The following is a 25,970-nucleotide window of genomic DNA, read 5'->3' as shown; positions in this document are numbered from 1 at the left end:
TCACATCTCAAACACGCCGTCACTCCTAAAACTTCCCCCCGTTTCTTAACAACAAGATGCTACTTTGCCATATCATTTTTTGATTGGTCGACATGGTACTTTTTTGGACCAATAGGAAAGGTGGGGGGTGGGGTTTATTTTTGCTCACAGGCTTTCGAGCCTTTTTTCTTATAAAACGCCGTTTTTACCGTTTCTTCCCGCAGTAAATATAAACAACGACAGTATTCAGGAAGTAAACCAAACATTGCAGATATTTTTTCATAACTCCTGGTTTTACCGTGGCCGATCAACACACAGTTTAAAAAACTGGTATAAAGTCCACACTTTGTCCATCAGTTGTTCCGTCTGTCCTGCTCACATCTCCAATAGTTGTACACGTTGTTATTAACGTGGCTTCACTCCTCATCAGCCACGCCGCTTTGCTAGCTAAAATACTGGTGTCGGCACATATGAACGCTGTCATAGCCTGTCACGACGATTGCTCTAGAGACGCATGGCGACATGGGATAAGGTGGCATCGTTCTATCCATATGGTACTGACTAACACTCAAACATGATGTGAAGTATTTAATTCAAGCAGGTTAGCATTTTTTTTGGCTCCACCGCATGTCGGTGCGCAGGACCGTGCACTACTGACAATGCACGTGCGCAGCTTAGAGGGAACATTGCTGGCTACGGATACCGACTACAGAGTGGAGCAGTTGTCAGCCACCTCCTGTACATGAATGACATCAAGCTGTTTGCCAAGAGTGAATGAGACATCGATTCACTGATCCACTCCACCAGGATATACAGCAATGATAGCAGAATGTCATTCGGACTGAATAAATGTAGTCAGATGATAACAAAGAGAGGGAACGTAGTCAGAACTGTGGGGATCAAACTACCAGAAGGCAACATCGCAGACATAGAGGACAGTTACAAGTACCTGGGGATCCCGCAGGCAAACCACGAAGAGGTCGCTAGGAAAGTTGCAACCACCAAGTACCGGCAGAGGGTCAGGCACGTCCTGAGGAGTCAGCTGAACGGGAAGAACAAGATCCGGGCCCTGCCCGTGATCAGGTACCCTGCTGGGATAATAAGCTGGCAAAAGGAGGAGATAGAAGCCACTGACATAGAGACCAGGAAGCTCCTGACCCTGCATGGAGGGTTTCACCCCAAGTCCAGCACCCTGAGGCTGTACGCTAAGCGGAAGGACGGAGGCCAGGGACTAATGAGTGTCAGCACCACAGTCCAGGATGAGACAACGAACATCCAAGAATACATTGGGAAGATGGCCCCAAACGACCGATGTGCTCAGTGAATACCTCAGGCAGCAGAAACCCAAGAAAGAGGAGGGAGACGAGGAACCATCATGGAAGGACAGGCCCCTGCACGGTATGTACCACCGGCAGATAGAGGAGGTGGCTGATATCCAGAAATCCTACCAGTGGCTGGACAAAGCTGGACTGAAAGACAGCACAGAGGCACTAATCATGGCAGCACAAGAACAAGCTCTGAGTACAAGATCCATAGAGGCTGGGGTCTATCACACCAGGCATACATGGAACGCCATAACCAAGTGGCCGGTGTAGTATATAGAAATGTCTGTGCCAAATATGGCCTGGAAGTCCAGAGGTCAAAGTGGGACATGCCCCCAAGGGTGATGGAGAATGACTTCCAGATACAGACGGACAAAATGGTGGTGGCTAACCAACCGGACATAGTGGTGGTAGACAAACAGAAGAAGACGGCCGTAGTGATCGATGTAGCGGTTCCCAATGACAGCAATATCAGGAAGAAGGAACACGAGAAGCTGGAGAAATACCAAGGGCTCAGAGAAGAGGTCGAGAGGATGTGGAGGGTGAAGGTGACGGTGGTCCCCGTGGTAATTGGAGCACTAGGTGCGGTGATTCCCAAACTAGGCGAGTGGCTCCAGCAGATCCCAGGAACAACTAAGATCTCTGTCAAGAAGAGCGCAGTCCTGGGAACAGCTAAGATACTGCGCAGGACCCTCAAGCTCCCAGGCCTCTGGTAGAGGACCCGAGCTTGAAGCATAGACCGCCCACAGGCACGAGAGGAGAATTTTATATAGATATATATGGACGGCGTCAATGCGTTTGCGCGGTTAGCTCATTAACGCGTTGATGCCGTCCAGCCCCACGCACAGGGCAATCCGCAGTAACAGGTTAATGGAGATTTGCCTCGTTAATGTAGTTATGGTGTTAATGTCATTTTAACTAGATTAATGCTGACAGCACTAAGATATATATAAAAGCTCTGAGGTGTAAACGGGTGTGATTGTGAGCCACACCCGTTTTCACACCGTGGCTCGGGTGATTAGGCAGAGGAACAATCAGGGGTCCAGGACCCTCTTTGGGACACGTCCAATAGGGCTTGAAAATCTGGAACTCTCCACCAATTGCTCTTAGAATTGAAGAAGCTTCTCGGATGAGAGGTGAAACATTTTCAAGAAACTTAAAGAAGTTCAGACACTTTACTTTCCAAGCTCATTAGAGATATTTCTAGATAATGAGCACACTTTTTCAAGTTAGCTTTAATAGGTTATTAATGTGTATATAATGTCTCCAAAAGTTGATGCTGTTCATCTGGACGTAGCTTTTTGTGGGAGAAACGTTTCGTCACTCATCCAAGTGACTTCTTCAGTCTCAGCTGACTGCATGTTTCCCTAATCAACTTTTGGAGATTTACTTACCTGGATGATTGAGCATGCATCAAGATGAAGATGTATATAACGTGTTTATAAAGTTGATTTCACTATAGTGAATCCACTGCCATGTTTATGTTCATGGCGTTTTGGCCACATCTCTCTTTAAAGTGAGAATTTTATGGTCAGAGAGACTTTTCCTTGGATACATAAAGGATTCTCGAAATAGAAATGAAATTGTTGTTGGAGTTTTTGAAGGAGGGTTTAAACATAGACTGTTTTGGTTTGTTTTTTGTACAGTGTGTAGTGTTTTTACCAAATGATCATAAACATAAGGAAGGTGGAAAAAAACACAATTTGTTTCTTTTCTCTTTTTTCCTCTCTTCTATAAATTGGCTTACTCCTTTCTCAGATCTCATGTGAATGAGCTTTATCTACTTGATTAATTCACCATGGTTGCATGAGCTGTTCCTCCCATCTGTTGTAATACTAATGCAAAATAATTCAGACATGTATAGCCTGGGGACAAGAAGATCTGTGACACATCCATGTAAAAAGCCACTGTCAAAAGCAGTATTACCTTTAATAAGATGTAATTTTATTACCTAACAAGGTGTGTGTTTACTTATTAAATCATTTAAAGGTGTTGTAGCAACAGGCCATAGGGAATGCCTATGACTCGAAGAAGAGAGACGTATCACTGCTTCGAATAATATCCTGCAAAGACACTAACATAATAAACCACCATTAGATATATGTTTTGCAGAAGACAATAGTTAACAAACTAAAGTAGTTTGAACCAAGAAAAGGCAAACAAAAAACAGACAAACTGTGATTGGGAAGCTTGCACGTCTGACAGTGTGGTCTATTGAACTGACTGAGGCTGATGATAAGTCTTACCAAAGCGTTCCATTCCAGTCACGCATTTTAAACATCTCACACTGAATGTGTGGATAGAATATGTTTTCTTCCAGTGCAGTGATGGAGGTAGCTGCATGAAACTTCTGCTCCCGGCCCGTTTTATGTCAAAGCCTCTGAAATTCCAAATATTAACAAGATAAACAGCTGAAAGTGAATAACTAGGAAGGATAAAGGATAAATGCTGCAAGATGAAAAACAAGACACGAGTCGAAACTATGACGGTGATGGATACTGATGAAAGTGAAGTCAACGAGGAGGGCGACATTTTGGCTAGTGCTGAGGCCACTGCTAGCAGAAATGCCGAAATGGATGAGGGCAACAGGGTTGACCTGAGAGCGATACTTATGGAAATTAAGGACTTCAGAAAAGAAAACACGCAACAGTTTGAAGAAGTCAAGGCCGAAATATGCAAAACCAACATAAGACTCGAGGAAGCGGAGGGACGTATCGTGGACACGGAGGACCGGGTTCAAACGGTGGAGGACGTGGTATTTAGCTACTTAAACTACAATCCAAGCTTGCGTCTCAGTTCGCCGATCAAGAAGGGTGCTCCCGCCGAAATAATGTCAGGATATATGGAGTAGTGGAGAACAAAGAGAAAAGTGCGCCCACTATGATAGACTTTGTTGAAAATCTTCTGAGGGAGAACCTGAAACTCCCCTCGACTTTGAACTTAGACACTGAGCGAGAGCATCGTGCCCTTGCTGCGTCCCCCCCCCCAGACGGTACCCCACCTCGGTCCATCATTGTTCACTTTTTGAGTTACAAGACTAAGGAGGAAATACTCAAAAAGGCATGGCAAATGAAGGGATTTCAGTGGAAAGGTAAACAGATTAATATGGACCAAGACTACGCTCCCGACGTCCTCAAACAGAGAAAGGCATACACAGAAGCTAAGATGGACAACATCTCCCACCCCATGCAGGAGACTCTGACAGCACTGAGCAGCTCCTTCAGTGGCTGCAGCACCCACGGTGTGGGACGGAAAGATTTCACAGGTCTTTCCTCCCCACTGCTGTCAGACTCCACAACAAAGACTCCAACTGATCAACACACACATCCACACATGTGCAATAACACTAAGTTCAATACTCTTTTTCTGACAAAGTTGTATTTTTACTCAGTTGTATAAAGCATTTGCATTCTATTTTTATCCTATTGTATATTTTATTCTATTTATTCTACTGTATATAGTATTTTATTTTATTCTATTCTGTACAGTTGTGTACAGTATTTTATTCTTATTGTATTCTAATTTTTGCTATATAACTTTTGCACTGTCCACTTCCTGCTGTGACAAAACAAATTTCCCACGTGTGGGACTAATAAAGGTTATCTTATTTTATCTTATCTTAAGAGAACCCTAAAACAGTGAGGGATACGCTTCCAGACACCGTTTCAGTCAAGGAGAGACTGCAACAGTATAGAAGGGACCCGCAATAAATGCATCACTATCACAAGTAAGATGTCGAGGCACATTAGCCAGCTACAGGTAAAATAACTTATCCTTTCCGAATTGCCTGCTTTTTATTTATTTTTATTTATTTTAATTATTCCTTTTGTAAACTCTGCTGACTTCGGGCAAAAAGAGACAATATAATGATAAGGGGAAGCGAAATGCACAAGAGCTACCGCCTTGTTGTAATTAAGAGGCTGGGAGTACTGCCTCATGCAGGGTGGGAGAATTGCACAAGGACGTCTTCCAATCAGGGGGCCCACTCTAGAGTGGGTGGCAGTCCCCTTTTAAAGACTTCTTACACCAGATCTTACAGGGTTTCCTTATTTATTTTTTCCCCCCTTTCTTGTCAAATTTTCATCATTGGTTCTATTGTTATCCTGTTAGCTGTGGTTCTGTGCAGCACTGTTCAGACAATGTGGCATTCCTAGGCTTATTTCGACAATAATGTTCCACCTTAAAAATGGAAAACACTGTTAATATCATCTCCTTTAATGGAATAGTTAGCCCACAAAAAAGAGCCAAGATACTGTCTAAACTAGCCCTACTACAGGAAACGCTCTTGTCAGACCAAGAACACAAAAAACTGGAGTGAGGCTTTAATAAACATGTTTATTCATCATCATATAAGTCTGGACACCGCAGAGGAGTTGCAATATTGGTATCACAACAGACTTGTTTTGAATTTTTATCTGACAAAAGAGATAGGGAGGGCTGATATGTACTGGTAAAAGGGAGAATTGACAGTTTTCTGGTGACAGTTCTCAATATATACGCTCCCCCTGGGAGCGACCGGAGTTTCTATAAGCACATGTTTGAGCTGATGGCATCTGAAACAGAAGGAATGCTGATATGTGGAGGGGACATGAATATCCCAGCCCATACTAAATAACGAGGACCAGATTGAAAATTTCTCTAAAAGTTCTCTAAACCTCCCGAAGGTCTCAGAACAGGAGAACAGCATGTTAACTAAAGAAATTATGGATAAAGAAATCAGTGTTGCAATTGCAAGACTAAAGCCGCACAAGACCCCTGGCATGGATGCTGTCACTGGTGAATGGTATAAGACCTACAAGGAGGAATTAACTCCTAGGCTGAAGGCAGTGTGCAACTGGGTCCTTAAAGGAGGGGAGGTCCCTCACCATCATGTCTGTTGTTCCTAAGGAAGGAAAAGGTAAATTGAACTGTGGGCACTATTACCAATATCAGTATTAAACCTGGATTATAAAGCATACACATCCATAATAGCCAAACGACTTAATAATGTTATACCCAAACGTATTAATCTGGATCAAACCGGGTTTATCCATCAGAGGCAGACCCAAGAGACTCTCCACGTCATATATCACTTTAAAAGGAATAATCTAGAGGCAATGCTGATGGGTTTAGATGCTGAAAAAGCATTTGACTCAGTAAGATGGTCATTTCTCTATAAAGTTCTAGATAAGTTTGGATTTCATCAGACAGTCACTGAGACAATTCAAACAATTTACAACAAACCAACAGCAAAAATTCAAATAAACAGCAGCCTATCAAAACCATTTATCCTTGAAAGATTATGCTGACAGGGTTGCCCGCTATCTCCGATCCTATTTGCTTTGTTCATCGATCCCCTTAGTCAATATATAAGACAAGATAACCAAATTAAAGGGATCAATGTCCAGGGAGATTATCAGAAGCGCTCTCTTTTTGCCGATGACATTTTAATCTACCTAGGCCACAGAGTGAATCTCTACCCAGAACAATGACAATATTAGAGGAATTTGGGTCATTATCAGGCTATAAATTAAATTTTCAAAAAACGCAAGTTATGACCTTCAACTTCCAACCTGGGGTTGAACTTAAAAAGAAGTGCAATCTCAAATGGGGCAAAGACTCCATAAAATATCTTGGGGTGATATTATGCAGAGACAATAAAATGCTTTTTGAACTACGGCCCATTAAACACAAAAAATGAAGTCGGATTTAATGAGGTGAAGCCTCATTCCAACTTTGGGCCTAATTAACAGGATAGTATCAATGAAGATTAGCACTCTATCACGCCTGCTTTATCTTTTCCAAACTCGCCCCATTGAAATCCCAAAACAACAATTCGTGGAATGGGACAAGATAGTTTCCCACTATTTATGGTTGGGGAAAAAAAACAGGGTAAGATACAGTACACTACAATTACCAAAGGACAAGGGTGGTCTATCTTTACCATGTCTGAAGGACTATTATTATTCTGCCAGGCCATTAGTTTGTTTATGTGATTTTTTGTTTAAATCTCAGTGGAAAGACATAGAAGAATGGCCAACCAATCCAAGCTATGATAGCGGATGGTAAACTAAAGTCGCATTTGAAAGATCCTGATAATCCCTGGATAAAATCAACTTTTAAGATCTGGAAGGAGGTGTGCAGAGAGAACAAGCTAAACAAGGCAGAACTGATGCTAAGACGGTGTGCTTTTGATACAGGGTTCCCACCCAACCAGGGTGACATAAGATTTCGAGAATGGAAATTGAAAGGCCTTACTTCTTATTTGACATTCAATCATGAGGGGGAACTACCAGATTTTCAGACTCTAAAGGCAACACAGGGTTTAAACAATCAAGATTCCTTTAGATACTTACAGATGAGAAACAGACTTTAGGAAATTGTAGGGCCCAGTTGGGAGGAGAAGGGAAGCAGAATTCTAAATACATTTCAAATGGCTTATAACGTTAACACTGTGGTTCGGAAGGTTGTTGTAAAGCTCTATCAAGGACTTCAAGAAAATAAATCTACCAGTACTTTGTGTGTTTAAAAAAATGGGAGAAAGAAACAAGCTCAGTGATGGAGGACAAAGGTTGGGACCTGTTATGTAAAGTGCAATGGGAAACAATCTGCTCATCCAATTGGAGAGAGTTTGGCTGGAAAAAATATAATTCGTTTCTTTCTTACCCCAGACCAAAAAAGCCATCAAAATGTAAGTTCAGCCTGCTGGAGATTATGTGGCAATCAAAAGGCAAATCACTACCATTTATTCTGGTCCTTCCCCAAAGTTAATTCATTCTGGCAAGATATTCATAAATGCTTGGAAAAGATTTTAAGTGCCCAACTCCCCTTTGATTTCTTACATACAGTGGGGCAAAAAAGCATTTAGTCAGCCACCGATTGTGCAAGTTCCCCCACTTAAAATGATGACAGAGGTCAGTAATTTGCACCAGAGGTACACTTCAACTGTGAGAGACAGAATGTGAAAAAAAAATCCATGAATCCACATGGTAGGATTTGTAAAGAATTTATTCGTAAATCAGGGTGGAAAATAAGTATTTGGTCAATAACAAAAATACAACTCAGTACTTTGTAACATAACCTTTGTTGGCAATAACAGAGGTCAAACGTTTACTATAGGTCTTTACCAGGTTTGCACACACAGTAGCTGGTATTTTGGCCCATTCCTCCATGCAGATCTTCTCGAGAGCAGTGATGTTTTGGGGCTGTCGCCGAGCAACACGGACTTTCAACTCCCGCCACAGATTTTCTATGGGGTTGAGGTCTGGAGACTGGCTAGGCCACTCCAGGACTTTCAAATGCTTCTTACGGAGCCACTCCTTTGTTGCCCGGGCGGTAGTGTTTTGGATCATTGTCATGTTGGAAGACCCAGCCTCGTTTCATCTTCAAAGTTCTCACTGATGGAAGGAGGTTTTGGCTCAAAATCTCACGATACATGGCCCCATTCATTCTGTCCTTAACACGGATCAGTCGTCCTGTCCCCTTGGCAGAAAAACAGCCCCATAGCATGATGTTTCCACCCCCATGCTTCACAGTAGGTATGGTGTTCTTGGGATGCAACTCAGTATTCTTCTTCCTCCAAACACGACGAGTTGAGTTTATACCAAAAAGTTCTACTTTGGTTTCATCTGACCACATGACATTCTCCCAATCCTCTGCTGTATCATCCATGTGCTCTCTGGCAAACTTCAGACGGGCCTGGACATGCACTGGCTTCAGCAGCGGAACACGTCTGGCACTGCGGGATTTGATTCCCTGCCGTTGTAGTGTGTTACTGATGGTGACCTTTGTTACTTTGGTCCCAGCTCTCTGCAGGTCATTCACCAGGTCCCCCCGTGTGGTTCTGGGATCTTTGCTCACCGTTCTCATGATCATTTTGACCCCACGGGATGAGATCTTGCGTGGAGCCCCAGATCGAGGGAGATTATCAGTGGTCTTGTATGTCTTCCATTTTCTGATGATTGCTCCCACAGTTGATTTTTTCACACCAAGCTGCTTGCCTATTGTAGATTCACTCTTCCCAGTCTGGTGCAGGTCGACAATACTTTTCCTGGTGTCCTTCGAAAGCTCTTTGGTCTTGGCCATGGCGGAGTTTGGAGTCTGACTGTTTGAGGCTGTGGACAGGTGTCTTTTATACAGATGACGAGTTCAAACAGGTGCCATTCATACAGGTAACGAGTGGGGGACAGAAAAGCTTCTTACAGAAGACGTTACAGGTCTGTGAGAGCCAGAGATTTTCCTTGTTTGAGGTGACCAAATACTTATTTTCCACCCTAATTTACGAATAAATTCTTTACAAATCCTACCATGTGAATTCATGGATTTTTTTTTCACATTCTGTCTCTCACAGTTGAAGTGTACCTCTGGTGCAAATTACTGACCTCTGTCATCATTTTAAGTGGGGGAACTTGCACAATCGGTGGCTGACTAAATGCTTTTTTGCCCCACTGTATGTACTTAGGCCAGGAACCCCTAAATATAACCACTCCAGCAGATAAATGCCTACTGAGAATTATTATAATGTCAGCTAAGAAAACATTGACTAGGCATTGGCTGCAACCAAACGTACCAGGAATACAAGAACTTATATGTAATATTCGTAATGGAGAGGCTTACTATGTCTTTGCGGCTTCAAAGAGACAGATTGGAGGTGCCTGTAGCTCAGGCGGTAGAGCAGGTCATCTACTGATTGGAAGGATGGTGGTTCGATTCCTGGCTTCCCCTAGTCTGCATGCCAAATATCCTTGGGCAAGATACTACCTTTCTGATGCATCCATCGAAGTATGACTGTGTGTGAACGTTAGTTAGAAAGCACTTAAAAAATGTGCTTGTGCGAATGAACAAGTTGTGTAAAGCGCTTTGAGTGCTCAGAAGAGTCGAAAAGTGCCATTTAAGAACCAGTCTACTTACCATTACAGATTCAACAAACTCTGGTCCAGATGGACCCAGTACATTAAAGAGCTAAGAAGTGATTTTTTTAAATGACTCTCCTTACCTAGGTAAGCAACTATAAGGTGGACATCACATCAAGATTGGATCAACTGCCTGCACTTGTCCAGCTGGGTGTGTGTTTGTTTGTTTTTTGACAAATTTTTTTGTTTGCTTCTTCTTTGGTGCTATTGTTTGTTGGTTTTGATTGTTTCTTTCTTTCTTTCCCTATTATGAAAATGTTGTCCAGATATATATATTCCAAATAAACACTCTATATACAGGGGGAAGGTGGGGGAGAAAAACAACTGGGAACTATTGCTTACATCTGACTACAGTTTTGAGAAATTGACATTCTGTTGGATATATTGACCGACAATGTAAATGGCTATTTGATCTTTGTCCCCATGTATGTTGTAAAGTTCCTTGTGTAAATTCTTTGTACAAGATCACCAATAAAAACTACAAATATAAAAAAAAAGAATATGTTTTCTCAGTGGATAACAATAGCCTTTTGCAACTGCGTGTACTTAGCGCTCAAGGAGAATAAAAGCAAGGCTTCAAGGTACACAAAAAGGAGTAGAGCTCAAATGGTGTCAGAACAAGACTTTATCACATGTGATCCTGGTAATAACCCAAACCCTAGGAATTTAAACAAGTAGCATGACATAGAATTGGTATTGCACAGTGGTGGTCCATAGAGGAAGTGGGAAGAAAGGAAAAGAAAAAAAAAGGGGGGGGGGCTGTGTTATCGGTGCATGTGTGAGTTCAGGGTGGTTATGGCTTTGGGGAAGAAACTGTTTTTGATTTTATTGGGTTTTTGTGTTGATGCACCTGTAGCGCTTCCCTGAGGGAAGCAGGCTGAACATGTTGAAACCAGGGTGGGAGCTGTCCTTGATAATGTTTGCTGCTCTGCTGAGGCAGCGGGAGGAATAAATGTCCATCAGGGAGGGGAGAGGGCAGCCGATCTTTTGTGCTGTCTTGACCACACTCTGAAGCCTCACTCTATCCGCCTTGCATGGTGTATGGTGCAGCTGCCGTACCATACCGTGATGCAGTAGGTTAGCAGGCTCTCAATGGACGAGCGGTAGAAGGTCAGCAGCAGGTTGGAGTTCAGCTTGTACTTCCTGAGGACTCTCAGAAAGTGCAGCCGCTGTTGGGCCTTCTTGACGACCGGTGAGATGTTGTCTGTCCAGGAGATGTCAGCAGAGATGAGGACACCAAGGAACCGGAAGGTGTGGACCCTCTCCACACACTCATTGTTGATGTAAAGGGGGCTAAGTCAGTGCTGTGTCTCCTGAAGTCCACAATGACCTCTTTGGTTTTCTTAGTGTTCAGTGCCAGGTTGTTTTCTGAACACCAGGCTGCCAGCTTCAGGACTTCCTCTCTGTAGTCTGCCTCGTCTCCCTTTGAGATGAGTCCGACTACCGTGGTGTCATCGGCAAACTTGATGATGAGATTGTTGTTGAGACTGCAGTCGTGGGTGTAGAGAGAATACAGGAGGGGGCTCAGCACACAGCCCTGTGGGGAGCCGGTGCTCAGTGTGCGAGTGGAGGAGAGATGAGGGCCGAGTCTTACAGTCTGGGGCCGGTTTGTGAGAAAGTTCTTTATCCAGGCACATGTGAGAGGAGGGAGGCCAAGAGTGACCAGTTTGGTGATGAGGATGTCCGGGATGATTGTATTAAAGGCTGAGCTGTAGTCCACGAAGAGCATTCGGACGTAGCTTTGCCGCTGCTCTAGGTGACTCAGCACAGTGTGGAGGGCTGTGGCGATGGTGTCTTCTGTGGATCTGTTCATGCGGTATGCAAACTGGTGGGGGTCGAATTCTGGGGGGAGGTAATCCTTGATGTGCTGAAGGACTAGTCTCTCAAAGCATTTCATGATTACCGGTGTGAGGGCCACAGGGCGGTAATCATTCAGGCTGGAGATGGGAGACTTCTTCGGCACTGGGATGATTGTGGCTGATTTTAGACAGGATGGGATGGCTGCCTGATCCAGTGAGAGGCTGAAGAGTCTGGTGAAGATGAGGGTGAGCTGGTGTGCGCATGCTCTTAGCACCTTCCCAGGTACTCCGTCTGGACCGGCCGCCTTCCTGGGGTTCACTGCTAGGAGCACACGTCTGACATTGTGCTCCGTTACAGTGAGTGGAGCAGTGCAGGAACCAGGTGAGGGTGAGGATGAGGATGGGAGCAGGGCTGAGGCAGATGAGTGCTGCTGTTGTGGTGTTTCAAAGCGGGCGAAGAAGCTGTTTATTTCCTCTGCCAGCTGCTCACTCAGGTTTTCTGCTTTCACAGCCTCTGTGGTTGATGATGTCTTGCATTCTCTGCCACACCTCCTGTGTGTTGTTGCTGGACAGCTGGGACTCGATGTTTCTTTTGAGGTCTGACTCGGCTTTTTTAATCCCCCTTTTCAGGTCAGCTCGAGCAGCCCTGTACAGAGCTCTGTCACCTGACCTGAAGGCGGCATCGCGGGCTTTGAGGAGTGAGCGGACCTCGCTGGTCATCCAGGGTTTTTGGTTTGGGAAAACCCGAATGCTTTTGTCCACTGTCACATTTGCAGTACAGAACTTGATGTAGTCCAGAACTGATCCTGTGAAAGTTTCTAGGTCCTGGTGTTCAAATATGTCCCAGTCTGTCTCTGTGAAGCAGTGCTGTAGTTTGGAGAGAGCATTTTCAGGCCAGGTTGTAACCGTCTTTGTGGTGGACCTGGCACTGCGCCTGAGGGGGGTGTAGGCTGGGGAGAGGTGGTCGGACTGACCGAGGTGGAGGAGGGGTATGGCTCTGTATGCATGCTTGATGTCGGAGTAAACATGATCTAGAGTGTTTTCTCCTCTGGTGGGACATTTGACATGCTGATAGAACTTTGGGAGCACAGTCTTTATGTCGGCCTTATTAAAGTCACCTGCAATTATGTGAACACCATCCGGGTGGGCCCGCTGCTGTTCGTTAATGGTGTTCAGCAGGATGGAGAGCGCCGTGTTTATGTTGGTGTCGGGAGGTAATGTACACAGCCGTGATGCTCACTACTGTTAGCTCTCTCGGTAGAAAAAACGGCCAGCATCTTACTGACATGTACTCGAGGTTCGGGGAGCAGGGACTGTTTATAATTGTCCCGTTGTTGCACCAGCTTTCATGCACGTACATACAGAGCCCTCCCCCCGCTCTTACCGGAGTCCTTTGTCCTGTCCCAGCGGAGCAGAGTGCGGCCTGCTAGCTGCACGCTAGCATCGGGTATTCCCGGGTGAAGCCAGGTTTTGGTGATGATCAAGGCACAGCAGTCACGGACATAGCGATTTCCCACTAGTTGTAATTCCAGGTCATCCGTTTTTTTGCACGAGGGATCTGGCATTGGAGAGAGAGAGGCTCGGCAGAGGTGGCTTGTGTGGTTTGTTTTTTAGCCTCAGCATGATGCCGGACCTACGGCCCCGCTTTTGCTTCCTCTCCCTCCGTCTGCGCCGCCGCCTAGTCCCGATAACAATCCACGGGGAGCCCGGTGGTCTCACTATGTGATCTAGGATGTTGTGCGTGCGAAGAAAGTCCAGTGAAACAGATGTTTGATGCTGGTCACCGATGTCTATGAGGCTCTGGCGGGTGTAGCAAACTTTGAAAGCAGAGCCGATAGTGCAAAAAAAAAATAAGAAGGACATACAAACTAAACAAACTAAACAAAGGGAAGGAGTGCTGAGACAGAGAGTCGTAAGCCGCTGCAACAGTGTGCGCCGCCATCTATCACCATACATGTATGAAGAATAACAAAATACATACAGAAGTGATTTTTCTTATGTGATGTTCATGTGAAATTGGGATCCCTGGGTTTTGGACTCTGGATTTTGACTGATTGTGCAGGTTATTATTACCAGTGTTGGGGAGTAACAGAATACATGTACCGGCGTTACGTATTTAAAATACAACATATGAGTAACTGTATTCCGTTACAATTACTGTTTAAAAAGGTTGTATTTTAGTTACTTTGTTGAAATAAATGGATTACGGTCTTTTCCTGTTTCACATGTTAGGCTATGCTCTCTCTATTTTTGGTAATTCCACTCCGGTGGAAACCCAAAGAAAACAAGCATTAAGAGGTTCTAATGCCTGTGTGTCAATGTCATGGCCCACGTCACCTCTACTAGACCCCACATAATGACGTGAAGAAATATTTTAAAAAATTATTATTCAAAAAATGATTTAATATGAAAGCAACAGGCAGAGTGTTACAGGCATAGCCCTAAAGCATGTAGCCTGATGGGCAGCTCAGAGGGTTGGGAAGCACATCTGTAACCGGAAGGTCATCGGTTCGATCCCCTGCTCTCTCTGTCCTGGTCGTTGTGTCCTTGGGCAAGACACTTTACCCTGCCGCCTACTGGTGTTGGCCAGAGGGGCCGATGGCGCGATATGGCAGCCTCGCCTCTGTCAGTCTGCCCCAGAGCAGCTGTGGCTACAACTGTAGCTGCCTCCACCAGTGTGTGAGAGTGAGAGTGAATGAATAGTGGCATTGTAAAGCGCTTTGGGTGCCTTGAAAAGCACTATATAAATGCAATACATTATTATTACTGTGTTCGTGTTTTCCTCCGAAACAATAAGCTCCGTTGGAGCAGCCTTTCAACTCCTCTCTCTGTCTCTCGCTAGCAAAGTTGACCCAGACAACAAAGTAAAGCTAGTTTTCAGCTACGAGCCGACACTGAACCCGACGTATTAGCCAGAGGTCCCTTTACTACGGTTCGGAGCCACGGACCTGTTTTATATACGCGTGGAATAGTTTTCTATACGAGATCGCTGCAAAACGTGCAGCCTTACCTAATGTCCACCTACTGTTACTCATTTATATTAAGATTTAAACATCTAGTTGGTGTTGGTATGGAGAGTAACCTTCAGTAATAGTAATAAATCACACAGCAATAGTACATTCATGTAGTTGTAAAAAGCTTGATAATATATTAAGTAATCCAAAGTATTCGAATACGCTACTGGTGGTGGTCAGAGGGCCCGGTGGCGCCAGTGTCCGGCAGCCTCGCCTCTGTCAGTGCGCCCCAGGGCAGCTGTGGCTGCAATGTAGCTTGCCATCGCCAGTGTGTGAATGTGTGTGTGAATGGGTGAATGACTGAATGTAGTGTGAAGCGCTTTGGGGTCCTTAGGGACTAGAAAAGTGCTATACAAATGCAGGCCATTTGCCATTTACCATTACTGTCATTGAGTAATGTGAGAAGAATGGGAGAAGAAAAGCGCAGAAATCCAGAAAAGTGCTACATGAGAATCAGTCCATGTAAGCGTACGTTATTTCTTTACGCCCTGTATAATTAAGTTTAGGACCCCAGCAAAACGTCAGAAGTGTTTGTACTACTACCAACACAACATTTTCCCCATATGTAATCTCTCATGAGAAAACTCTGGATTGATAATGTCAAAGTGTAACTAACCTTGAAGAAGGTCATGGATGCGCCGTCTTCTACAACTCCATATTCTATCTTTGTCTGCTTGGCCAGATCATCAGCAGAGTCGATAGGCGACTCCATCCTCTCCACAGTTAGGAAGGCTGCTAAGTTTGCCGTGTAGGAGGAGATAATGATGAGTGTGAAAAACCACCAGATTCCTCCTACAATTCTGGTGGAGAGGGCTTTCGGCATGAGCTCAGATCCTGAATGGAAGGAGCAGAGGAGCAGGTGAGGCTGAATACAAGATTAGGTTTGTGAGTGGGCAACACCCAGACTGGGCCAGGTCTCTGCATCTGCTGCCTGGATCACACACTCAGACACAAACACAAAGATTGGACAGAGTGGGCAGCCACATGGTTGAATATTTCCCTTATGTGTTCTCTTTAACTTTGGAACTAACCTAGTTAAAACAATCAAATTAATAAATTCTTAATTGTAGTAGTAGTAGTAATTAATGCCTTAGACAAACCAAAAGGCTTTACTCATGCTACCCATCTCCGACAGAGCACTGCTATAACAGGATTTCATAAAATTGGATTGGACCACAAGATGTGTCAAAAAGGTGAATATTCCAAATGTTCCAAAACAGTACAAATAATGAATAATAAAATGTTATTTTGGCTCTTAAATGTCAACAATTTACTGATTCCTTATTTTTTTAAGCTATTTAAAAACATTCTGAATACATTCTGTCTTATATACTGACATTATGGAGGTGCAGAGGATAACACTGTTAACTCATAGAAGACCTGAAGGTGGTGGCTGGAGAAAGGGAGAAGCAGCATTTCCCGAGTGAAAGGTGATGATAGGTCAACGATAGATTCATACGATACGATAAGTCTCATGTTATCACATGGTTGCAACATCTCCCTCTGTATCGTCTGGATGCATGCTCAATCATCCAGGTAAGTAAATCCACAAAAGTTGATTCTGTTCTTCTGGACGTAGTGTTGTCATCGGGAGAAACGTTTCATCTCACTGAAAACGCTACATCCAGATGAACAGAATCAGCTTTTGGGGATCTCCCTCTGTATAATCTGTAAATCTCTGAACTTTTGTACTGATATGTCATTAAAAAAATACATGCATACAATTGTACACCTGTCTTTTTGACCTGGCTGCAGTGGCAGTGGCACAACACACAAAGGTTACAAAAATACAACGTGCATGAAGTGACAACAAAAAGGTGGAAAACGGTAGCAAATGCAACGTCATTTTTGGCTCACGCTGCCGTGTAAGAGGGCTGTGCAGTGAACATAAAAATGGCTGCTGCTCCCATGACATGCACACAGTGCTACAAAATGGATAGATGCAACACTGTGGTGCAATATTCTAACAAAAGGTTCAAGAAGGTTCTTGATAAGGTACAAAGACTTATGCCCTGTGAAGAGTGCAACGGTACTGTAAACGAATAAAGGGAAAAAAGGTCCAAAAAGGTATTTTGATTTCAGAGTGTGCATGTAACAGAGATTTACAGACACTGAATGCTCTCTTAATTCATCGACCTTTCAGATTTGCAACTAATTACCAAAGTGAAATTACATGTCAGCTTTTCCAAAAGATAAACTCTGCATAAAAACTATGCCTTCAGGCAACTGCTGTTGTGATTTGGTGCAATATAAATAAAACTGAATTGAATAAAAATCTCAGTAGATTTATTGTGATTCCACTGATTGTGGCCATTTCTACAAAGTATAGCTGATGCTTAGCTTAGCTGCTGTAAAGTTTGCACTGACTCGGCCCTAATACGTTTCTGGTTTATTTTCTTTCTTCTTCTCCTCCTAAGCCACTTCTGACACTATAACACACTTTATACACCACTTAAAGTAATTCTCCAAAAGCTGTTTCTGTTCATCTGGACGCAGCGTTTTCTGGGAGAAACGTTTCGTCACTGATCCAGGTGACTTCTTCAGTCTCAGCTGACTGCAGGTCTCAATCTTATAAACAGTACATCTGCATAATGGCTGAAACCAGCCCACTGAAGGAACAATGGGCTGGGAGGTCAGTTCCTTAATCTTAATTATGCAAATTCTCATGACCATTGATCAACAACCACTGATCATTGACCACTGATCAATGGCCATGAGTACCATTCACAGAGAGTTGGGGAATGGCTGCAATCACAGCATTGTAAGATGGTGATAGATGGACCCTTAGGCTCCCTTCTCGATTCAGAGATGGTCTTTCCCTTTTCACGTAAATGGCCTCCTTGACTCCGCGCTCAAACTGGCCATCTTACAATGCTGTGGTTGCAGCCATTCCCCAGCTCTCTGTGAATGTTACTCATGGCCATTGATCAGTGGGTTTTGGTCAGTGGTTGTTGATCAATGGTCATGAGAATTTGCATAATTAAGAACTGACCTCCCAGCCCATTGTTCCTTCAGTGGGCTGGTTTCAGTCATTATGTAAATGTACTGTTTATAATATTGGGGAAACCTGCAGTCAGCTGAGACTGAAGAAGTCACCTGGATGATGATGAAACATTTCTCCCACAAAACACTACGTCCAGATGAACAGCATCAACTTTTGGAGATTTACTTTCCTGGATGATTGAGCATGCATCAAGACACTTAAAGTAATGCTAGGGTCTTTTTTTTATTAAGTATTATCCAGAATGTATGCAGAGGATGAATGAATATGTGGGGGTAGAGTGGGAGTGAGGGAGGTTTGTTGCCCATATGAGGAAGGTGGGTCTGAGTTATAGCAGGACTATTTTATTTAAAGGGCTTAAGCAAATCTGGGATTTTTCACATTCACTCAGAGAGAAAGCTCTTAGAGTCAGAGAGATAGAAATTTAAGAACTCTGTGTGCCACTCCCTCTGTGAGATCCTCGATCCTAATACTAACTTCTCATCAAGCTGTCTTTCTTTCTCATAGTCCCTGAGTGAGCTGTCTAGTAGGGAGGGAGTATGCAGTGAAAGACATGGCAGCCAGCTGCAGCCTAAACCTGGTTTTATGGATTTTGCAATGGAGTGTGCACAAGGTGGTTCATGCCTACCAACGTTCTTTCACAGTCCAGTGCCTTCACAACTAATGACATTGCATGGAAACATACATTCTCTCAAAATATGTCGTGGTATGATGTAACACAAAGCTAGAAAAAGTATTTGGACATGAGGAGAGAGACAGGATTGTATTGGTTAAATGCTTAATTATCACATCCGATCGTGGCTCAAGAGTTGGCAGTTCATCTTGTAATCGGAAGGTTGCCGGTTCGAGCCCCGGCTCTGACAGTCTCGGTCGTTGTGTCCTTGGGCAAGACACTTCACCCGTTGCCTACTGGTGGTGGTCAGAGGGCCCGGTGGCGCCAGTGTCCGGCAGCCTCGCCTCTGTCAGTGCGCCCCAGGGCGGCTGTGGCTACAATGTAGCTGCCATCACCAGTGTGTGAATGGGTGGATGACTGAATGTAATGTAAAGCGCTTTGGGGTCCATAGGGACTAGTAAAGCGCTATACAAATACAGGCCATTTACCATTTTACATTATCAGGAGGTTTTTTTTTAAATCTTTAACGAGAGTGTTAGTTGGACACTTTCATGTGCACTCACTGGTTTGGTAGAATTTAAAACCACTACTGTCTGTAACGTGCAGGAAATATGGTTTATGTTAACACACATTTTTATGGAGTTAATAAATAATGTGATAAATCTAAATATCTATTAAAAGGAGCGACAATAGCGGGAATACAAGAAATATAAAACAAATATGTTCTGAATAAAGAAATGTAATTCCTGCGAAAATACAGTAATTGTAAAATGTTCCTAAAATATTGTTATATTGGCATTAAATCTTTAGCTAAAGTTTAAAATGGTATGAAAAGTGATTTGTGATTTGAAAGCAGTATATTATTAGGTATATTCAACCATGGCAATAAAGTCGCCCAGTAGGGCCAACAGCCACCCATTTTGTCCCTTTTTAAAACCACAACTCAACATGAATGAGAACAAACACACATTCATCAGTGCTGGTAACAATACAATGTTTGTTCTGTGTGGGACCCATGACCAGCAATCAGATGCAGGTATTACCAGGTTTGGACATTTTATACTTTTGCACCAGAACAGAAAACAGTGGACGACCTTCAGAGAGGCGAGCGTAGACCAAACAGAGCCTGGTTGGGGCTGACTGTCATGTACCCAAGGTAACGTCATGACCAAACAGCACGTCCCACAGTTTTCTGGGGGGTTAGGCAAGCCGCCCGGCAGGGGAGCCTCTCCACAGTGCAGACCAGCATACTGTTATGTAGCTACTGTGTGTTTGTCGAGACTAGTCCCACAGTCTTCTGGCTCCACATCTTCTCAACATGATGTCTCTCCATCATCTATTCTGCTGACTTTTTATGAACACTAAACTACAATTCAAGCTACAATGCATGACATTTACTGAACTCTTTTTCAGATGCTACAAACGTATGCTGAATGCTTATCAGATATTTTCATTTGCTTTGTTGGGCTAAAGATATGAAGAAAGCTATAATTTTATTTACTTATTCAAAGTAACTGGAATACTTATGGATCTGTGTTACAAGCCAATCTGGAGATATTAGTAAGCATGGTCTATAAGTAAGTCAGAGCATCCCACTAGCTAAGAGAAACACATGCTATGTAAATGCTGAAGCGCCTTGGGGCGACTTTTGTTGTGATTTGGCGCTATATAAATAAAACTGAATTGAATTGAATTAAATGCCAAGCCATTACATTCTGGAGTGATTGAGTAATGCAGAGTAATGCATATTTGTTTCATGTTAAATTTTCCAAAGTTGATTAAATTAATTATTCACCTCAAAATTCTAATCACAAACATCCTTGATGACAAAGTGAAACAAAGTTTTCTTGAAAACAAAAATGTAACATGTATAAAACTTTTCACACCTTTTGCGTGACACTGAACATTGGGCTCAGCTGCATTCTGTTTCCAGTGATCATCTGTCGGATGTTTCTACAACTATGTACGTCAGAGCACAAAGTGAGCCATGAAGTCCAAGGAACTGCCTGTAGACCTCTCAGACACGGTTACTTAGAGGCACAGATCTAGGGAAGCGTATAGAACGATTACTGCAGCATGACTGTCCCAATGAGCAGAGTGGCCTCCATTATCTGTAAATGGAATAAGTTCCTAGAGCTGTCCATCTGGACAATCTGAGTGATTAAGGTGACCAAGAATGTGATGGTCACTGTGACAGAGCTCCAGCATTGCTCTGTGGAAAGATGAGGACCTTCCAGAAGGACAAACATTTCTGCAGCTCTACACAAATCACACCTGTATGCCAGAGCTGCCAAGCCTCAGTAAAATAGTTTTCTCAACTTTTTATAATTTCACAAGAGTTATACGCAACCATTTTTTCACTTTGTGATTAGGGGTGTAAAAAATAATTCTGAGGTGAAAAATGAGTGTAATCCATTAGTTTAGATTAGTTAGAGGAATAAAGCTGCAACAGGTGTGTAACGAGTAAATGTTGTGACTACTTTCTGGCCCCTCGAGCTGACCGATGTTGTGATTTGGCGCTGGATAAAAAAAATGCACTGTAATTTTCCTGGTAGAGCTGTTCAGTTTTCATCATGTGAGCTAAAGTACTTCGATGGGTATTGTGATTTATATTATTCTCTCTATTTTAGTTCACCCTGCTGAAGTTTCACTGGGAAGGCCTTGAAAAAGTCTGATGGAGCCTGTTGCAGCACAATAACGACTTCCTAGTGTGTTGGTTGTGCAGATAAATGCTCTCTCTATACTGTGTGTGTTATGTAATCAAGAAAAAGTTCAAAATGATTACTGTTACTATAGTCAGAAGTTTCATTCTTTTAGTTCTGTGAGTACAACAACTGAACTTGGCCACTATCATCTGTGGTGTTTTTGGAGCCAGACGTGAACTGCTACTTAACCTTATTGGAAATCATTATCTCTCTTTGAGGCCTAATGTATACATAATTTGCAGGAAGACCAAAGCACACTGATGAGATGGGAAATAGTTTAAGCCATAATAACTTGCGAAAAACATTGTACTCACTTTAGTATTTCATGAAAGTGAACACTTTGTAAATGTGAGTTAGCACCAACCCTTAATGATATAGCACTCTGAGCCACTCCGCTACTGGATTCACTTTTCTGACGCAGTAGCTACATCTAACTTTTATATACAGTCCAGTGTGGAAGCGATGATAGAGTCTGGACAAAAGCATCTGCACAGCTAGATGCCATTAAAGGCAAGCTTTCTTATTTTCCTTCTTGTCATTTGCATAAACTGATCCTTTAACACAATCTGGGATCTTGCAGCTACTTCCCTGTGTGCTCCATTCCAGTGTTTTGTTGCAAGTCATACATACAGTATATACCATGCTTTCAAGGCTTTGCACGCAAATGTTTATGATATGACATACAGCATATCTCTTATTGTGTTATTAAATATATAAGATATTGGTCGCAAAAAAAAAAGTGTATACCAAGTTGGTAGCACTTTCTATTACAGCTCAGTAATAATGCAGTAATAGTAGAGTAACAATGGGAAACAAGAGCGTAACAATGTAGTATTTTCTAAGTTATTAGTATGCAACTACTGAAGTAATAACCACTTAATATCCAAGTAATATCATTGTTGCAACAGTGGTTACAGCTGAGTACTGTTACACTTAAATATATGTAATTGGATAACAAATCTGGGGTTAATAACGTGGAACTACAGCTCGGTAATAAAGTGATAATAGCAGGGTAATAATGCAGAAACAAGAACGTAATAATGTGGTAATTTTATTACATTCAGTTACCTGCAGTAGTTTCTCTGTAATAAGAAAGAAACAGAGCTGCAAAATGCAAAACTGTCCGTTGTTATTTAATAATAAATTAATAACTAATATAACGTCAAATCCCAATAATATATATAATAACCTATTAAAAAAAACTTGAAAAGTGAGTGAGTGTTACCTGGAAACACCTGTGGTGGGTTGTGTGTAATAAGCATAAATAGAACAGCCTGCAAAGAGCTGGCTGCCAGTAGGTGGCAGACTGCTGCTGCAGGACTGCAAGGTAAATAACACACTTTTTTAATTCCTTAAGTTATATTTAGGACCATGTCTGTTGTAGTTATTACATCACATGCTGTCAACTTACACCACGAACAAAGTAGCTAACAGCAGGTTAGTAGCTAATGTTAGCTTACCAGATAATACTTAGAGTAGTTCTACAAACTAAGATTGCATAAAAGTAAGATCGTCATGAAATAAGCTCACCGTTATTATTGCAAATATGGATAGAGAACTAGATGTGGTTAGTTATACTTTCAATATATATATATATATATATATATATATAACTCCAGTTTTCATCGGTTAAGGTGAGGGGGTTGGAGGTGTGGTGTACTCAGAATACAGCTATTTACCACCAGTAAATTTTGTAGTGGTTTATTTCTGATTATAAACATAATGGTGCACTGTTTCAATAGGACAGTCTGTATCTGTGAAATTGTTGCTCAAAGAACTGCCAATTGCATCACATTTGTTCTAACATTGTTGTTCTTTTAAAACTTAAACTTTAAGTTTGTTTTAAAAGTTTTTTTTACCTGCTTGTTAATATGCTATTAAATAGAAACAAGCAGTTTCTGTTTCCTGCTTATTACACAAAAACTACCACAGGTAACTGAATTGTAATAACTTAGAAATTGCCACAATATTGCGCTCTTGTTTCCCCGTTGTTACTCTACTGTTACCACGTTATTACTGAGCTGTGATAGAAAGTGCTATCATAAAGTGTTTCTATTTCCATTTCTGTTAATTTTCTCAATCTAAGGGTGCTGATTAGTTGAGAAGATTTGGCAGAAGGAAAAAAAACAAACACAAAAAAAGTTTACATTCTCACAGAAAGTCATACATCTGATCCATCTCACATGTTTTGGGTGGGGATACCTACCTGTTGTGATGGCTGCTAATAGGTCAGGAATGTGAGGAGGGAGAAGGAAAGCATGCAGGAGCACCACTGTCATATGCTAATCACATTGCTCAAAGTCTTCTCAAACCATCCTGCTGGACTACACGTAAAGCATCTAGCTACATGCACAGAGGCCCCCATGCATGGTCATGGGCCTGGTCAAAGAGCAAGGTTGACCCCCAGCAAAAAAGTGGGACTTGTGCTAGAAAAAGGGGGGAGGCAGAGGCGTCTACCTTGCTGCATGAGAGCTCCAACTCCGAACCAGAAACTATTAAGCAGGGTGAAATTGTTTTCCACTACATCCGAGTCAGGGTTGCAAGGGTGGGGGTTATACCACTCGTAGGGACTAAACCTGTGACAATTAACAGAGAACATACACACACACATATGTTTACTGCAGCTGCATAAAGACACAAGAGTATACACTGAAAGAGACCAAGAATGGTCTTCCTACCTGGGGAGACAAAGGAAAGAACACAAAGGTTAGTTAATGTTCAGAGACACTTCCCAAATCAATAAGCATTGCTATGCCAGCATGCTTGAGATCATGTTGCTGTTAATTTGATTCCTTAATGAAAAGCTCAGTTATCAAGATACAGCCTAAAAATTCTCATCTGAATTCCCTTTGTGTGTTTTTCAATTTTATTACCATAGAATGGTTGGGGAGTGGGTTTGAGCAGCACTGATAATCCAAAGTGCCTCGTCATGTGGATGTGCTCATATCAAAGGCAGTTCCCGCTGTAATTTAATCGATGGGTTCTGAAAATAACTCCATCGCCAGCCGAGAAAAGAACTAATAATCCTTATAATCTTGAAGGAGCATTAATATTCAGCAGATCAAATGGTTCATTCCCATCATGCCCACGCCAGCCCTGGTGATCCCTCTCATTCAAAGCACTCTTCAAGCAAAGACAGTTCTCGTTTATTCATGTTAAATAAAAGTGACATTAGATTAGTAAAGGTTGATTGGTCTACGGTTAAGCGTCCTGACCTGATTTGGTTTGTGTTGAAGTAAAAGGGGGAACCAGCCCTCTATCTCGACTCAGCCCGACACACAGTCATTTGAACAATTAAATGGAAAAGCATAATGTAGGTTTTGTTCGGTGCAAGACGTTTTACTTTTCAAAAAACTCTGGAGTGGATGCTACTGATTCTAATGGCATCTAATAATGATCAATAAAGTAGATAAAACTTCTGCAGTGTGTCACGGTTGTAATCCATGATCCTCTGGGGTAAATACAAGACTGTTATGAAGATGTGTTGCTTTATTGATAAAATGACAGCATTTTATCAGCATTAGTTAATAATGCAGAGTTAATAACAGCATTGGTGGAGGTGTGACTCTGAGTGTGAATTGTTGTCTGTCTCTATGTGTTAGTCCAGGGTGCACCCTGCCTCTCGTCCTGTGGTAGCTGGGATCGGCTTCAGCCCCCCTGCAACCCTGACAAGGATACGCTGACGAGACTGGCTGGATGACAGCATTATAACCGTACACTGACACTGACCAATCTCTGTTGCTATTATATTATGGTTAGTGGCAGTGTTCCTTTTCAATCCTATAACAGTTAGAAGGGATATTGTGTATTGGATTTCATATGTGTGTTGTGTATGGATCTGTGAATGTGCCCCTGATTTTTGATTTAAAACAATCCTCGGCATTAAAGCAGCTGTTCAGCTTATGATCCCCAGATTTGCCGGCTTGTAAAATTTCAATTCAAATTGAGTTCAGCTGAACTGCAACCTTGGAGAATGCAACAACGTGACCCAATCCCTTGTGCCTGTTTCTCAGTGAATTTGTTCCAGTCATGTTGCAAACAGCCAGGTACAGTTCACTATGAGCATGGTTAAGCAAAGTTGTCATTATTATGTGAATGACATGTTAGGCTGCTGCTATCGGTTGGATGCAATGAAATTTACAAGAGAGAACATAGCTTAACTCGTCCCTCACTATAGAGACGGTTTGCTGTCACTTCGATCTTCGATTATATTTTCCTAACATTTTCTCAGGTCATCTATTCTTTGAGCAAGGGTAGCACAGAAGCATGAAGCAAAACAGGAGAGCTCATCAGTGGCACAGAAACAATGTTCTGCTTTCTGTAATCATCAGGCTCTTACTGCAACAAATGCCAATGATAATGTATGATAACACTAATGTCAGGTGTTACTGAGAGTTCATCATTTATGTAAGTCGCCATGAAAATGAAAAGTATTTATGTGGGTTAAAAGTATTTGACCCATTATGTAACTCTCTTGTTATTGCCCTACAATCCTTAGTTTCAGTCTTACTGTTGTGTCTGTGTCATGAGGGTTTTTTCCATGTGCTCTGGATTTGTCCTTAAACAGAGACACAAGCTAAGGTATTACTCATTCTAAATTGGCTGCGCGTAGGTCAACAGCAAAGAAAAACTCTCGATACAGTGCT

At 42.6% G+C, this 25,970-nt stretch overlaps 1 protein-coding gene across 4 annotated transcripts in view; it reads right to left on the bottom strand.

Annotated features, from left to right (window-relative positions):
* LOC120719346 (glutamate receptor ionotropic, kainate 2) overlaps positions 1 to 25,970 on the bottom strand; it is a 330,887-nt gene that overhangs the window by 47,739 nt on the left and 257,178 nt on the right. For all 4 annotated transcript variants that reach the window (XM_040008464.1, XM_040008466.1, XM_040008467.1 and 1 more), the window contains exons 13-14: positions 23,782 to 23,900; positions 15,622 to 15,839 (exon numbers count right to left, since the gene is read on the bottom strand). In XM_040008464.1, the coding sequence (XP_039864398.1) occupies positions 15,622 to 15,839; positions 23,782 to 23,900 (337 nt within the window). The remainder of the gene's footprint in view (positions 1 to 15,621; positions 15,840 to 23,781; positions 23,901 to 25,970) is intronic.

The sequence above is a fragment of the Simochromis diagramma genome, unplaced genomic scaffold (genome assembly GCF_900408965.1).
Source record: "Simochromis diagramma unplaced genomic scaffold, fSimDia1.1 OVJJ01000313.1, whole genome shotgun sequence".
Taxonomy (NCBI): Eukaryota; Metazoa; Chordata; class Actinopteri; order Cichliformes; family Cichlidae; genus Simochromis; species Simochromis diagramma.
The sequence above is the reverse complement of the archived record's forward strand: the minus strand, read 5'-3'. Positions and strand labels throughout refer to the sequence as shown.